The following is a 12,809-nucleotide window of genomic DNA, read 5'->3' as shown; positions in this document are numbered from 1 at the left end:
GTGCAATAATAGAGGCAACATCAACTTGTATTTATAAAGTGCTCTTCACATCGGAAAGAAGTCACAGTGTACTTTACAGATCAGAGAATGTACAGCTGGTGTGTGGAATCACATTGACTTGTTACGGTTGGGTTTTTTTTTCCACACAACATGAACCCTTTACTTCAGGAGGAAGTGGTGTCTGATGCTGCAATAAATTGTATGGATAGCCTGCATTATGACCTGCATTAGGGTTTTGAGGGATGTTATCAAATTACACCTTCCACATTCTGACTGCTACTCTGAGCAGTTTTGGGGGAAACTGCGTAGCTTCCCGTTTAGGGGTGGTAACAGCCGCGAGACGGGAGTTCCTGTGCCAGGCTCAGAAGTCCAGCCCCGCAACCTATATTCGGGCTATCACCCCCGACAGCAACCACCGTGTAAAATATCGCGCTGCACTTGCTCTGTGGGGCGGGAGTGGGGTGGAAGGACTCTGAGGGACGCAGTGCTACGCGATGGGAAGCATAGCACTGCCATGTAGACAGGGCCCTCCCCTTTATTAAAGGGGAGGGCCAAGCTGTGGTGGGAGAAACAGGTCCCTACAAGAACCACCAGGGAGCAGGGTGCCGTGGCAGCAGCCTGGCACACAAGCGGAGTGCCGGGCTGCAAGATCGCGGCACGGACTCTGCTATCCAACGTAAAGAAAGTCGCGACCGCTAATTTGGCCATTTTTATTTTAACAAATCGTCATCTTCTCTTTAAATTTTACCCCGCGAGCGGCCGACAGCCTGGTACGCGCCCCATGAAGCTGTTGCTGGCATCGCCCAGCGCAGCTTCAGGGGGCACGCCCGAATTTTCGTTCCAGGGCGATAACTGGGCACTGCGCACGGTGATGACGTTGTCATCGCCGGCGCAGCAGAGCAGGGTGCTACTGGTTACCGCCACTGCTAAACTCCCGCGGGAGTCATTAGTGGTGCTGTGCCTGGGCGAAAAGTGGTCTGCGATGGGAGGCGCAAATGCCCTGAATTTCTCCCCCAACATTTCTCTCAACAATTGGATTAAGTGATCGTCCCTATTTAAAACAGGAATATGGCTGGTTTATTGATCACGTAGCCACTGTTGCTTAGCAATGTTTGGCTACTGTTCAGCCATATGGTAACTGTGATCTAAATGACTGACAGTGTGTTCCTAATTTTACACTAGTTTTACAGAGAATGAAATTAAGCAAAATTGCATGATGTGACTAGTTTTCCGTAGGGATCTGTTTTGGTCCCTCAATATTCACTATTAATGACTTCGATAATGGGATAGAGAGCCACATATCCAAATTTGCCGATGACACAAAGATAGGCAGCATTGTACGCAGTGTAGATGAAAGCATAAAATTACAAAGGAATATTGCTAGATTAAGCGAATGGGTAAAACTGTGGCAAATGTATTTCAATGCAGGCAAATGTGAGGTCATCCACTTTAGACCTAAAAAGGATAGAACAGGGCACTTTTTAAATGGTGAAAAGCTAAAAACAGTGGAGGCCGAAAGAGACTTGGGAGTTCAGGTACACAGGTCATTCAAATGTCACGAACAGGTACAGAAAATAATCATTACAGCTAATGGAATGCTGGCCTTTATATCTAGAGGCCTAGAATTCAAGGGGGTAGAAGTTATGCTCCAGCTATACAAAACCTGGTTATACAAAACCTGGTTAGACCACACCTGAAGTACAGTGACCACTTTGGCCAGCAAAACGTACTCCAAATCGACTTAGGTCAGCGTATGTGGCCAGCTCTGAAAAACCTTGGGGCAGTTAAGAAAAAGCACCACACATTAGGAAGGATAAATTGGCCTTGGAGGTAGTGCACCAGAATAATACCCGGACTCTAAGAATTACATTATGAGGAGAGATTTCACAAATTAGGTTTGTATTCCCTAGAAGGTTAAGGGGTGATCTGATCGAAGATTTGAAGATATTAAGGGGAACAGATAGAGTAGATAGATGGAACTTATTTCCTCTGGTTAGGGAATCTCTAGGACTAGGAATCTAAAAATTAGAGCCAGAAATTTCAGGAGTAAAATTAGGAAACACTTCTACACATCAAAGGGCCCAATATTGACATGCATCAATTTTTTTGGAATAAGTTGTTTTTCTGGCGTAAGTTAGAAAATGCCATTTTCCACAAAAAATTTGCTCCAGAATAAGTAAGTTATGTGCGATTTTTTTTTTAAAAAGGTCAGTTTTTTTTTCAAAAGGGGGCGTTCCCAGACACTTACGACAGTTTTGGCCATTTATGCCACTTTGGCCAGCAAAACGTACTCCAAATCGACTTAGGTCAGCGTATGTGGCCAGCTCTGAAAAACCTTGGGGCAGTTAAGAAAAAGCAACACACATTCGGCAGACATTAGGGGAGGGAAGGGAACTGGAGAGGACCTCAACAGCCAAGCAGCAAACATTAAGGAAAAGCTCAAAGCATTAAAATACAATAAAAGTAAATCCTACCTTATCTTTAAAGTCTGTCCGGGAAAGGCAGCTGGCCAGCCTGTGCGTGAGGCCATTCGACTTAGGATAGGGGAGGGAAGATGTGCACCGGAGGGCTAGGGTTGCGGGGGTGGGGGGTGCGCGCTGAGCAACCAGAGGAATCACAGCTCGTGGGTCTGGAAGTCTCATCTCTTTTCTCCCCCCCCCCCCACCCCCGCCCCCCCCCAAAACTCTCCTCCTTCCCCGCCCCCCCCCCCAATCAAAAGTTTCAAGCGTAGCCACTAAATAATAAATAAAAGCAAAGCCCTTACCTGCCCGGGAACTCAGCGGGCCGGCCGGCCGGTGTGGGAGTCCACTCGGCCGGGGATAGGGTGCGGTGAGATCGGGCGTCCCTTCGGCCTGGGATAGGGGCTGTGAGCATCGGGACCTGCTCACAGCCCACAGGACGCGCTGGGAGGGCAGGAGCATGCGCACAGCTCTCACTGAGCATGCGCGCAGGTGCCGGCAGTGTTTTGTGCGCTGGCCTGTTGCTCCACCCCCTCCTTCAGCCTCCACGCCACGCCATGACTCCGGGGACGCCGAAGAGCAGCCAGGATGGGGCCCCTCTTTTCTGGCGCCCTTTGCAGCGCGCAAACTTGGCGCGCTTCAGGTCAGTGCGTCAAAAAAAGGGGTTGGGCAATGTTGGGCCCAAAGGATGGTAACATTTTGGAACTCTTTTCTGCACACAACAATTGATGCTAGATCAATAGTTAATTTTAAATCTGAGATAGATTTTTGTTAAACAAAACAAGGGATTTGGGGCAAAGGCGAATATATGGAGTTAGGTCGTAGATCAGCCATGATCTCATTGAATGGTGGAACAGGCTCGAGGGGCTAAATGGCTTACTCCTGTTCCTATGTTCCTATAGTTCATATACTAAAGTGTTGATAAAACAATATACTGTGAACTTATTTTTACCATACACCGGGGAACAAATAAACATTGAATTATTTGAAGATGTAACAGAAAGAGTAGACAAGGGTAAATGTGGTAGATGTAATTTATCTAGATTTCCAAAAGGCCATGGTGCCATATAATAGACTAATGAATAAGGTCAGAGCATGTGGAGTCAGAGGATAGGTAGCAGAATGGATAGGTAACAGGTTTCAAGACAGAAAGCAGAGAATAACTATTCAGAGTGGCAGAAGGTGGAAAGTGGGGTTTCATAAGGATCTGTGCTGGGTCCAATGTTGTTCACAATTTACGTTAATGATTTAGACTTTGGAATAAAAAAGATAATTTCTAAATTTGAAAATTAACACCAAATTGGGTGGATAGTCAATACTGAGGAGGACTGCAACAAATTACAAGAAGACATTAGTAAATTTGTAGAATGGGCATATAATTGGCAAATGAATTTCAACAAAAATAAGTGTGAGATACTACATTTTGGCCTGCTCTGCCATTCAATAACATGTTACTTGGAAAATAAATAGGGTAGAAGAACAAAGGCATCTCGGAATACAAATATCCAAATCACTAAAAGTTGTGACGCAGTTTAACAAGGCCATAAAAAAAAACAAGCACCAGGGTTTATTTCGACAGGGATGGAATTGAAAAGTAGAGAAGTTATGTTGAACTTGTATCGAACCTTGATTAGGCCACACACAGTGCTGTGCAAAATTCTGGACACCATTTTATAAAAAGGATATAGAGGCACTGGAGAGAGTGCAAAAAAGATTTACAAGATGATACCAGAAAATATAAGTTAGTCACCAAGAAACCAAATAGGGAATTCAGAAGAAACTTATTTACCCAGAGAGTAGTGAGAATGTGGAACTCACTACCACAGGGAGTGGTTGAAGCAAATAGTATAGATGCATTTAAGGGGAGGCTAGACAAGCATATGAGGGAGAAGAGAATAGAGGGTTATGCTGATAGATTTAGATAAGGAAAGACGAGAGGAGGCTCGAGTGGAGCATAAACGCCGGCATGGTCTGGTTGAGCTGAATGCCCTGTTTCTGAGCCATATATTCGATGTAATATTTTCTAAGCTGACACTCAACTGAGGGAGTGCTGCATTGTCTGAAGTACCATTGTTCAGATAAACCGAAAACCCTTGGCTGCCTGCTTCAGTGGTCATTACACTGCACTATTCGAAGAGGAGCAGTCAGTTCTCCCAGTGTCTCACCCAATATTTCTCCCTCAGGGCTGGACTTTCCACTAAGATCGCTATCGTCCAAAGCCTGCTTATATGGGTGGTGATGTGCCGAAAGTCTAGCCCTTACTCTTTTCAAGCTGGTGTCATGTATAACATAACTTTCAGGGAATGTTGGTTCCATTATGTTTCTGTCAATACATTATGGGGCCGAAATTCAGGGCCGCCAGAAACCTGGCACAGTTACCGTTTTTTTAAGGGTTTTCACCACCGGGTAGGATGAGGTCGACTCATGATCGATATTCAGCTCTTTATCTTTTTATTTTAATCAGCCAGGAAGTTGGTCATAATGGGGGCGGAAGTGCGGCGGTAAGTGCTGGTGAGGGGTGGAACTGTAGGCAGGATGGATTCCCTGCCGCTGTCACTCAGCGACGGAGAGGTGGTGACGTCATTGCGCATCTGTGTCACCAGGTATTTTGCCTCCATTAAAGGGGAGAGAATCGGCAATTATTTAGTATCGGCCACTGGGCCACCAGGGAGGGTTTTGGCCGGGCCAGCGGCCTGCCACCCAAGAGGGGGGTGCCAGGCTGCCTGTTGGCGGCTCAGCTGAACCTGGGGACACAATAGTCTGGCCAACATAGAAGTCAGCTGGCATTGGGACCTTGCCTTTAATGGCCACCGCACAGCCAGGCCTGACAGAGGGAATGAAAGGTGCACTGACAGAAAAGGCTGTCGGGGGCACCGCTCGGCGGGCATAAGATTTTTCGGGCTGAATTTTGACACAGGTGTGCGGTCCCAGCAGTGCGCGCACTGATGACGCACTCACGGTCGCTTAGCAGCGGTGGGAAAGAAGTGGGGACCGCCATAAAATTCCATGATGAAATTAGCATTCGACTAGAAATCGGCAGCCGCTCGACTCCGCCGCAAGGCCGACACAATCAGACAGTAACGGGTCTTATTTGGGAACTGAATTTCAGTCCCGATACTTTTTGTTTTAATTTTTATAAAATTTGAAGTAAAAATATTGGGAAGTCTAGAAGATTGAATAGAGCTATGATAATGTTAAGCTGAGAGTCTTAACAATCATTCCAGAAACAATACAAGCATAGGCTACATAGGTACTGTGTGCAGTTTTGGTCACCTTATTTAAGGAAGGATATACTAGCTTTGGAGGGGGTACAGAGACAATTCACTAGGCTGATTCCGGAGATGACGGGGTTACCTTATGATGTTAGATTGAGTAGACTGGGTCTTTACTCGTTGGAGTTCAGAAGGATGAGGGGTGATCTTATAGAAACATTTAAAATAATGAAAGGGATAGACAAGATAGAGGCAGAGAGGTTGTTTCCACTGGTCGGGGAGACTAGAACTAGGGGGCACAGCCTCAAAATACGGGGGAGCCAATTTAAAACCGAGTTGAGAAGGAATTTCTTCTCCCAGAGGGTTGTGAATCTGTGGAATTCTCTGCCCAAGGAAGCAGTTGAGGCTAGCTCATTGAATGTATTCAAATCACAGATAGATAGATTTTTAACCAATAAGGGAATTAAGGGTTACGGGGAGAGGGTGGGTAAGTGGAGCTGAGTCCACGGCCAGATCAGCCATGATCTTATTGAATGGCGGAGCAGGCTCGAGGGGCTAGATGGCCTACTCCTGTTCCTAATTCTTATGTTCTTATGTTCTACTGACAAATATTATCTGTTAGATAATATTCCAAATCTAATGTTAAGATTTTCAGTTCATAAAGCTTTAATGCACTTTAATTTCACTGAATACTTATATTTTGCTGCCCTTTGTTTCAATAAAATACAATGGCACTGACTGTATATTTCTATGTTTGTTCCAGTGCCATGACTACAGACAAGGAGTCTTGACCGGAGACCTGTGCGAGGATTTGTGTGTCAGGCAGACAATGGTTTATAAACGCTGCCTTTACTATGACAAAGGGAAAAAAGTTATCCAGGCTGATTGGAACGGTCGGCCAATAATTCTGAAATCCAAGCTCGAAAACTTCCTGAGCTATGAGAGCATGTACCTGTTGGATGAGCGGGAAAGCAGAGCCATTCCGGACATTGACATCCTTGTCTTCACTGCACTGGAAATCAAGCACTCCTTGGGTCTGGAGGTGAAGAACATCACAGTGCCGCAATTGTGGACCAAGCACTTAAAGGACAGGAGAGGCTCGTTCTCGAGGGCTGAGCTGGCCAGCATGTGGACCCTCTTGCAGCAGGAGGAATATGTATTTTTCCAGCTGCTGCAGGATCTCAGTAAGCACGTTCTGAGAGTGGTGGGCTCCTGTGGACACTTCTACGCTGTCGAGTACCTTATGGCCGGTCACGCTTGGCATCACAATCTCTTCTCTCTGGAGGAGCTGGTCACCCCATCCTGGCGAGGCAGCAGCAGAACGGTCTTATGGCAGATGACCAATGGAATCGCGCTGAGCTTTCTTGAACTGGCCAGGCACTTTGAGAACGACTTTTCCCACCAGCTGCATCTTTGTGACATCAAGCCAGAAAACTTTGCCATCAGGGCTGATCTAACGGTAATTTATCCGTAGGGGATGTGAGAATGACAGCATAGAAAAGACAGGTTAATTTGCTCCCCCCCCCCTCCCCGCCCCATTCATAAATTAATTTAAAAGGTATCATAACTCAAAGGTGCACTGTTGTCTGTTTCAAGTGGTGTATGTTATTCTGGGTCATAATCTTTCTAGTAGATTAATGCAGGTTTTGAAATCTGAAAAATACTGGAAATGTACACCAGGTCCATCAGTCTCTGAAAAGGGAAAAGAGAGGGTAACATCACAGATGTCAAGCCTTCATCAATAAAGTCTGCATAACATCTGAAATGTCATTTCTCTTTTCAGATGCTGCTGGATCTGCTGTGTGTTTCCAACATGCTCTTAATTTATGTGAGCTGGTTCACACCAGTGAAAGAAGATGGCAGAAATATAATATAAACCTCATCCAATCTGTGAAAATAACTCGTGTTTAATAAATCCGTTGACGCACTGAGCTAGATTTTTGCTAGATAAGGGGCAAAGGCAGGGACATGGAGTTGAGTTACAGATCAACCGTGATCTAATACAGTGGCAAAACAGGCTCGAGCAGTTAAATGGCCGACTCCTGTTTCTATGTTCCTAGATTTCAAGAACACCGCTTAAAATACACACAAGAAACACACACATCTATCTATTTGCATTGTAGTCTTATGTTTAGTTTGCAACTGGAATGCACTGCCTGAAAGGGTAGAGGAAGCAGATTTATAATAACTTTCAAAAGGGAATTGAATATATACTTGAAACGGAAACATTTATATGGCTTATGGGGAAAAAGCAGGGGTGTGGGACTAATTGGATAGCTGTGCTGTAAGATTCTATGATTCATCACATTTTAAACCACGCACTTTAAACATCACATCACACTTTAAATTGTTACAGATATAAAAAAGATAAAAGCAAAATATTGCGGATGCTGGAATCTGAAATAAAAACAGGTCAGATAGCATCTGTGGAGAGAGAAACAGCTCTGGTCATTGACCCGATAAAGTTCTGACGAAGGGTCATCGACCTGAAACGTTAACTCTGTTTCTCTCTCCACAGATGCTGCCTGGCCCGTTGAGTATTTCCAGCATTCTCTATTTTTTTATATGATAAAAAAGATAAAGGTAGCTTTTTTATGCTGGTTTGATTTAAATCTGGAAACTATCTACCAATTTTCAAACTTCCCTCAATAACAGTAAAACTCTAATTCATCTCGGGATGTGCTTGTGTTCAACAATTGTTCCCTTCATGTTTAACTTTTTTAGTATTTTAAAATTACTTTTTTGTCCCATATGGCTTGAGTTGCTCAACCACTTTGCTATGCCTGACCTGAATCGTCCCTCCCTACCTGCACCCACCTCTGCTGTGTTCTCTGGTCCTGTACCTGCCTCTGCCAACTCTCTGCTTCCTCATGAACCATATGTGCTTAGAATATTGGAGTCATGATGTACTTACATAAACATTTAAAGCAATGGAATGCAGTGTACCAGACATATGGAAAGAAAGAGAGAAAAAAGAGATATAGTACAGAGGACAGATCAGTAGATCACGGAACGTTACTGCAAAGCCTCACACAAAGGAAGAGTGAGAAAAAAAGTCAAAGGCAAAAGAGAAATTCAGAGATGACATTCTTCTAAATTCCAGTGAATATAAGCCTAGTCGATCCACATCAAAAAGCTGGAAACTCATCAAAAAGCTGGAAAAATGGTAAGTTCATGTTAAAATGCTATTTAAGTACCTTTTAACATGCACTTAACTATGTCTATTGGCTGTCCCGCCACTTGGTGTCGGGTCTGTAAAGCGCAGACAGACCTGGCACTTGGGAAACTAACATGGAGGCAGGTTGAGAGCAGGATCCCGACCTGCTGTCAATCTTTTATATTTTGACAACGGACGCGGCTCGGAACCCACCCTCTGAGCGCCGGCATTTCTGGCCTGTGTATGGAATATATAAGAACATAAGAATTAGGAGCAGGAGGAGGCCATACGGCCCGTGAGCCTGCTCCACCATTCAATAAGATCATGGCTGACCTTTGACTTCAATTCCACTTTCCTGCCTGATCCCCATATCCCTTGATTCCCCTAGAGTCCAAAAATCTAAGTATCCCAGCCTTAAACCATTCAATGACAGCATCCACAGCCCCATGGGGTAGAAAATTGCAAAGATTCTCAACCTTCAAGTGCAGAAATTCCTCTTCATCTCAGTTTTAAATGGCCAGCTCCTTTTCCTGAGACTATGCCCCCTAATTCTAGACTCCCCAGCCAGGGGAAACAACCTCTCAACATCAACCCTGTCAATCACCTTCAGAATCTTATATGTTTCAATGAGATCACCTCTCATTCTCCAGAGAGTATAGGCCCATTCTACACAATCTTTCATCATAAAACAAGCCTCTCATCCCAGGAATCAATCTAGTGAACCTCCATTGCATCGCCTCTAAAGCAAGTATGTTCTTCCTCAAATAAGGGGACCAAAACTGTGCACAGTACTCTAGGTATGGTCTCACCAAAGCCCTGTATAATTATAAGAAGACTTTAATCTTGTGCGCTAACCACCTTGCAATAAATGCCAACATGCCATTAGCTTTCCTAATTGCTTGCTGTACCTGCATGGTAACTTCCTGTGTTTCCTGTATAAGGACATCGAAATCTCTCTGAACACCAACATTTAATAGTTTCTCATCATTTAAAAAATATTCTCTTCTTTTCTATATAGAGACAGGGGAAAGATAGGGAGGGAGACAAAATGTTAAACAGAGAGAATTTGAGAATGGGAGATGAGCAGAAAGATAATCGCAGAAAGAGAGATACACTTTTTGAACATTTTTGCCTGCAAGCAATTGCCTTTGAGGCTCAATTAGTATTTATATTAGAAACCTTCAATTTTAAAAAAAAAGGCAACATATAAGATACAAATATTTTCAAATCATTAGCAGATTTGTTTTATTTGAAACCAAATTCTAATTTATTTGAAACCTAACACTAATGCAGCTGGGCAGTGTAGCTGACCTCTGTTCCCCTGAGTTCGTAAGGGAAAGAATTATCCAGGGTTCCAGCTCCTGATCATTCTCCAATGATTCCTGCTGGAAGTGCGTCTGTAGATGTTGGGTGAAGATGGAATCCGGCATGGCAGTGATTCCCACTTTTATTTGATTAGCCGGCCAATCCTCAAGGCTCTCTTCGGTGAGAGAGCCCTGTCCCCCATGGAACAGTGTCAGGGAGGGGAGTAGAGGAGAGGGGAGAAAATTGGTCAGAGGAATAAAAAGTAATTTGAATTGATTTCAGGATTTATTCATTTCTCTGGTATTTATGAATACAGATAATGGAACAAAATATTTTCTAAGAAATACAAGTTTGAAAATTACTATGTGATATTATTGTGCCAAAGGAGGAGACGTTAAACCGAGGCCCCGTTTGCCCCCTTGGGTGGATGTAAAAGATCCCAGGGCACTATTTTGAAGGTGAGCAGGGGAGTTATCCCAGGTGTTCTGAACAATATTTATCCCTCAATCAACATAACAAAAGCAGATTATCTGGTCATTATCACATTACTGTTTGTGGAAGCTTGCTGTGCGCAAATTAGCTGCTGCATTTCCCACATTACAATAGTGACTACATTCCAAAAGTACTTCATTGGCTGTAAAGCGCTTTGAGACATCAGGTGGTCGTGAAAGGCGCTATATAAATCCAGGTTTTTCTTTCTTTCAAAGTTAATGCATTCATTTCAAATTCCTCACTCCATTATTTTAAGATATTTATTTTAGATGGATTAATGCTGCCTTTAAGTTACCAGAGGAATCCGGTATAATAGTTTGATGCATATTTATATATTAACATAATTTACAGTAACTTTAAGACATAGGGTGAAAAATTGGGGTCATTTGCGCCTCCTGTTAGCGCCCCTGGGGTGCGGCAATGAGGCGCAAGTGGCTTTGTGACTGGGTGTGGTGCCGCTAATGATTTCCGCTAAATTCGGCGGGAGTTTGGGGACGGCGCTATGGCGTTGCGCCTGGATCTCCTTCACCCGGAGACCATGACGTCATCACCGTGCGCATCATCCCGTTAGCGCCCCGGCTCCTAAATTGGGTTTCGCCCTCTGAAGCAGTGATGGGCGATAACAGTGCCAGCTGCAAGGGGTGCATACCTGCCGGCCGGCCGATACCGGGGCGAAATTTAAAAGGAGGTGCCCGGCTGCTCCTGAAGAAAATCTCTCATTTTCTTTTCCGCTCTGGTGCCGCTTTGGTTGCGGGGTCGGTGCTGCGACCGCTCAGCCCAGCACTTTGCCGCATATGCGGCACCCCTGTTCCCCGTTGGTCCAGGTAGGTGGGTTCCCAATATATGCAGAGTATGCAGCTTGGGCCCTTCCCTTTAATTCAGGGAAGAGCCCCTCGTACACGGCAGCACTGCATGACCCAGTGTTTAGCGCTGCTGAGCCGTGCACCCCGCTATTGCCCCAGAAAGGAAGTGGTGCGCTTGATTTAGCCCTCCATTTCCTTTCGGGGACAGTAACCCCAATTTATCATGGGGAGCGAGATTTCAGCACCTAGAGCAAAGTCTTGTGCGTGTTACTATCCCCAAACTGGGCGGTACCCAATTTCTAGGCCCTATTTTCTTTCCACTTGCAGTATAGGTTCTTCCAACATTCCAGTTGGTTTGGGGTGGAAAGAGTTACACAGAATTTGGAAAAAAAAATGTTGCTGGAGCTGGGACCTATGGAATTCGCCATAATCTCAAGTAACCCTAATGTTCAAAAGGGATTTCTTGTGTAATTTAAGTACAACGTCAAGCACTATGTTCATGTTCTTGTAATCCACCAATCCACAAGGGACTATCTTCATCCTGATATTACCTAACTATACCCAAGAGACTCTCTTCAGGATCTTAACAGGTGCTAGTTACAGATCATAAGTAAATGAGACTTGTCATTTTCACACTGGTCCCACTGGAGCCAATTCAACAATGCAACAGTGCTCTTAGACATAACTTGCACTGGGGGAAATTACAGCTGTAATCTCAGTTCTGAAATTGTGAGACTGATATGTCAAGAAGGCAGGCGATGGAGGGAGAATGTAGTTTGTGGTTTTGTCTGAAGCTACATTTCAGATTAATGCAGGGGGTATTGAGTATTTCATGTAATATTTACTTCACCCAGCCTAGGCATTTTTCTTCTAGCATTTAATCCAGAATTAGCCTTTATTTAGTGACCTTACCACTACATACTTATAGGCATACAAACACACGCGCACAAACAAAGCCACACCAACACACACAGAACAACACAAACACACACCCACACACACAGAGAACAACCATCACATACACACACACCCACACAAACTTGGAAATGGCCTGATGAGGGGAATTCCCGGCAGTTAAGCTGGGGTCACGGCCACTGGTGAACTCCTCAGCTGACCCTGCTAAGGTAGAGTGGTAGGGGCAAGAGCAGTGGGCCTTTGGCAGGTATGGGGGCAAATCTGTGGCACCGCAGAGGCTAGAAATGCCAGCTGACGCTTACTAGGATGATGGGGTTGCTGGGTGTCCGCCCCTCCGACTTAGGGAGTTCCCAGTCTCTTCCATCAATGGCCTTGTAGGCTGGGCAGAGGCTCCGCACCATAAGGTAATCCAGGAATCATGGAAACACAGAAAATAGGTGCAGGAGTAGGCCATTCGGCCCTTCGA

At 44.8% G+C, this 12,809-nt stretch overlaps 1 protein-coding gene across 1 annotated transcript in view; it reads left to right on the top strand.

Annotated features, from left to right (window-relative positions):
* Positions 1 to 12,809, top strand: part of dipk1c (divergent protein kinase domain 1C) — an 89,335-nt gene that overhangs the window by 37,507 nt on the left and 39,019 nt on the right. The window contains exon 2 of the mRNA XM_070879039.1: positions 6,435 to 7,130. Within this exon, the coding sequence (XP_070735140.1) occupies positions 6,435 to 7,130 (696 nt within the window). The remainder of the gene's footprint in view (positions 1 to 6,434; positions 7,131 to 12,809) is intronic.

This window comes from Pristiophorus japonicus, chromosome 1 (genome assembly GCF_044704955.1).
Source record: "Pristiophorus japonicus isolate sPriJap1 chromosome 1, sPriJap1.hap1, whole genome shotgun sequence".
NCBI lineage: Eukaryota > Metazoa > Chordata > Chondrichthyes > Pristiophoridae > Pristiophorus > Pristiophorus japonicus.
Note: the sequence above shows the minus strand (reverse complement) of the source record. Positions and strands in the feature narration are given on the sequence as shown.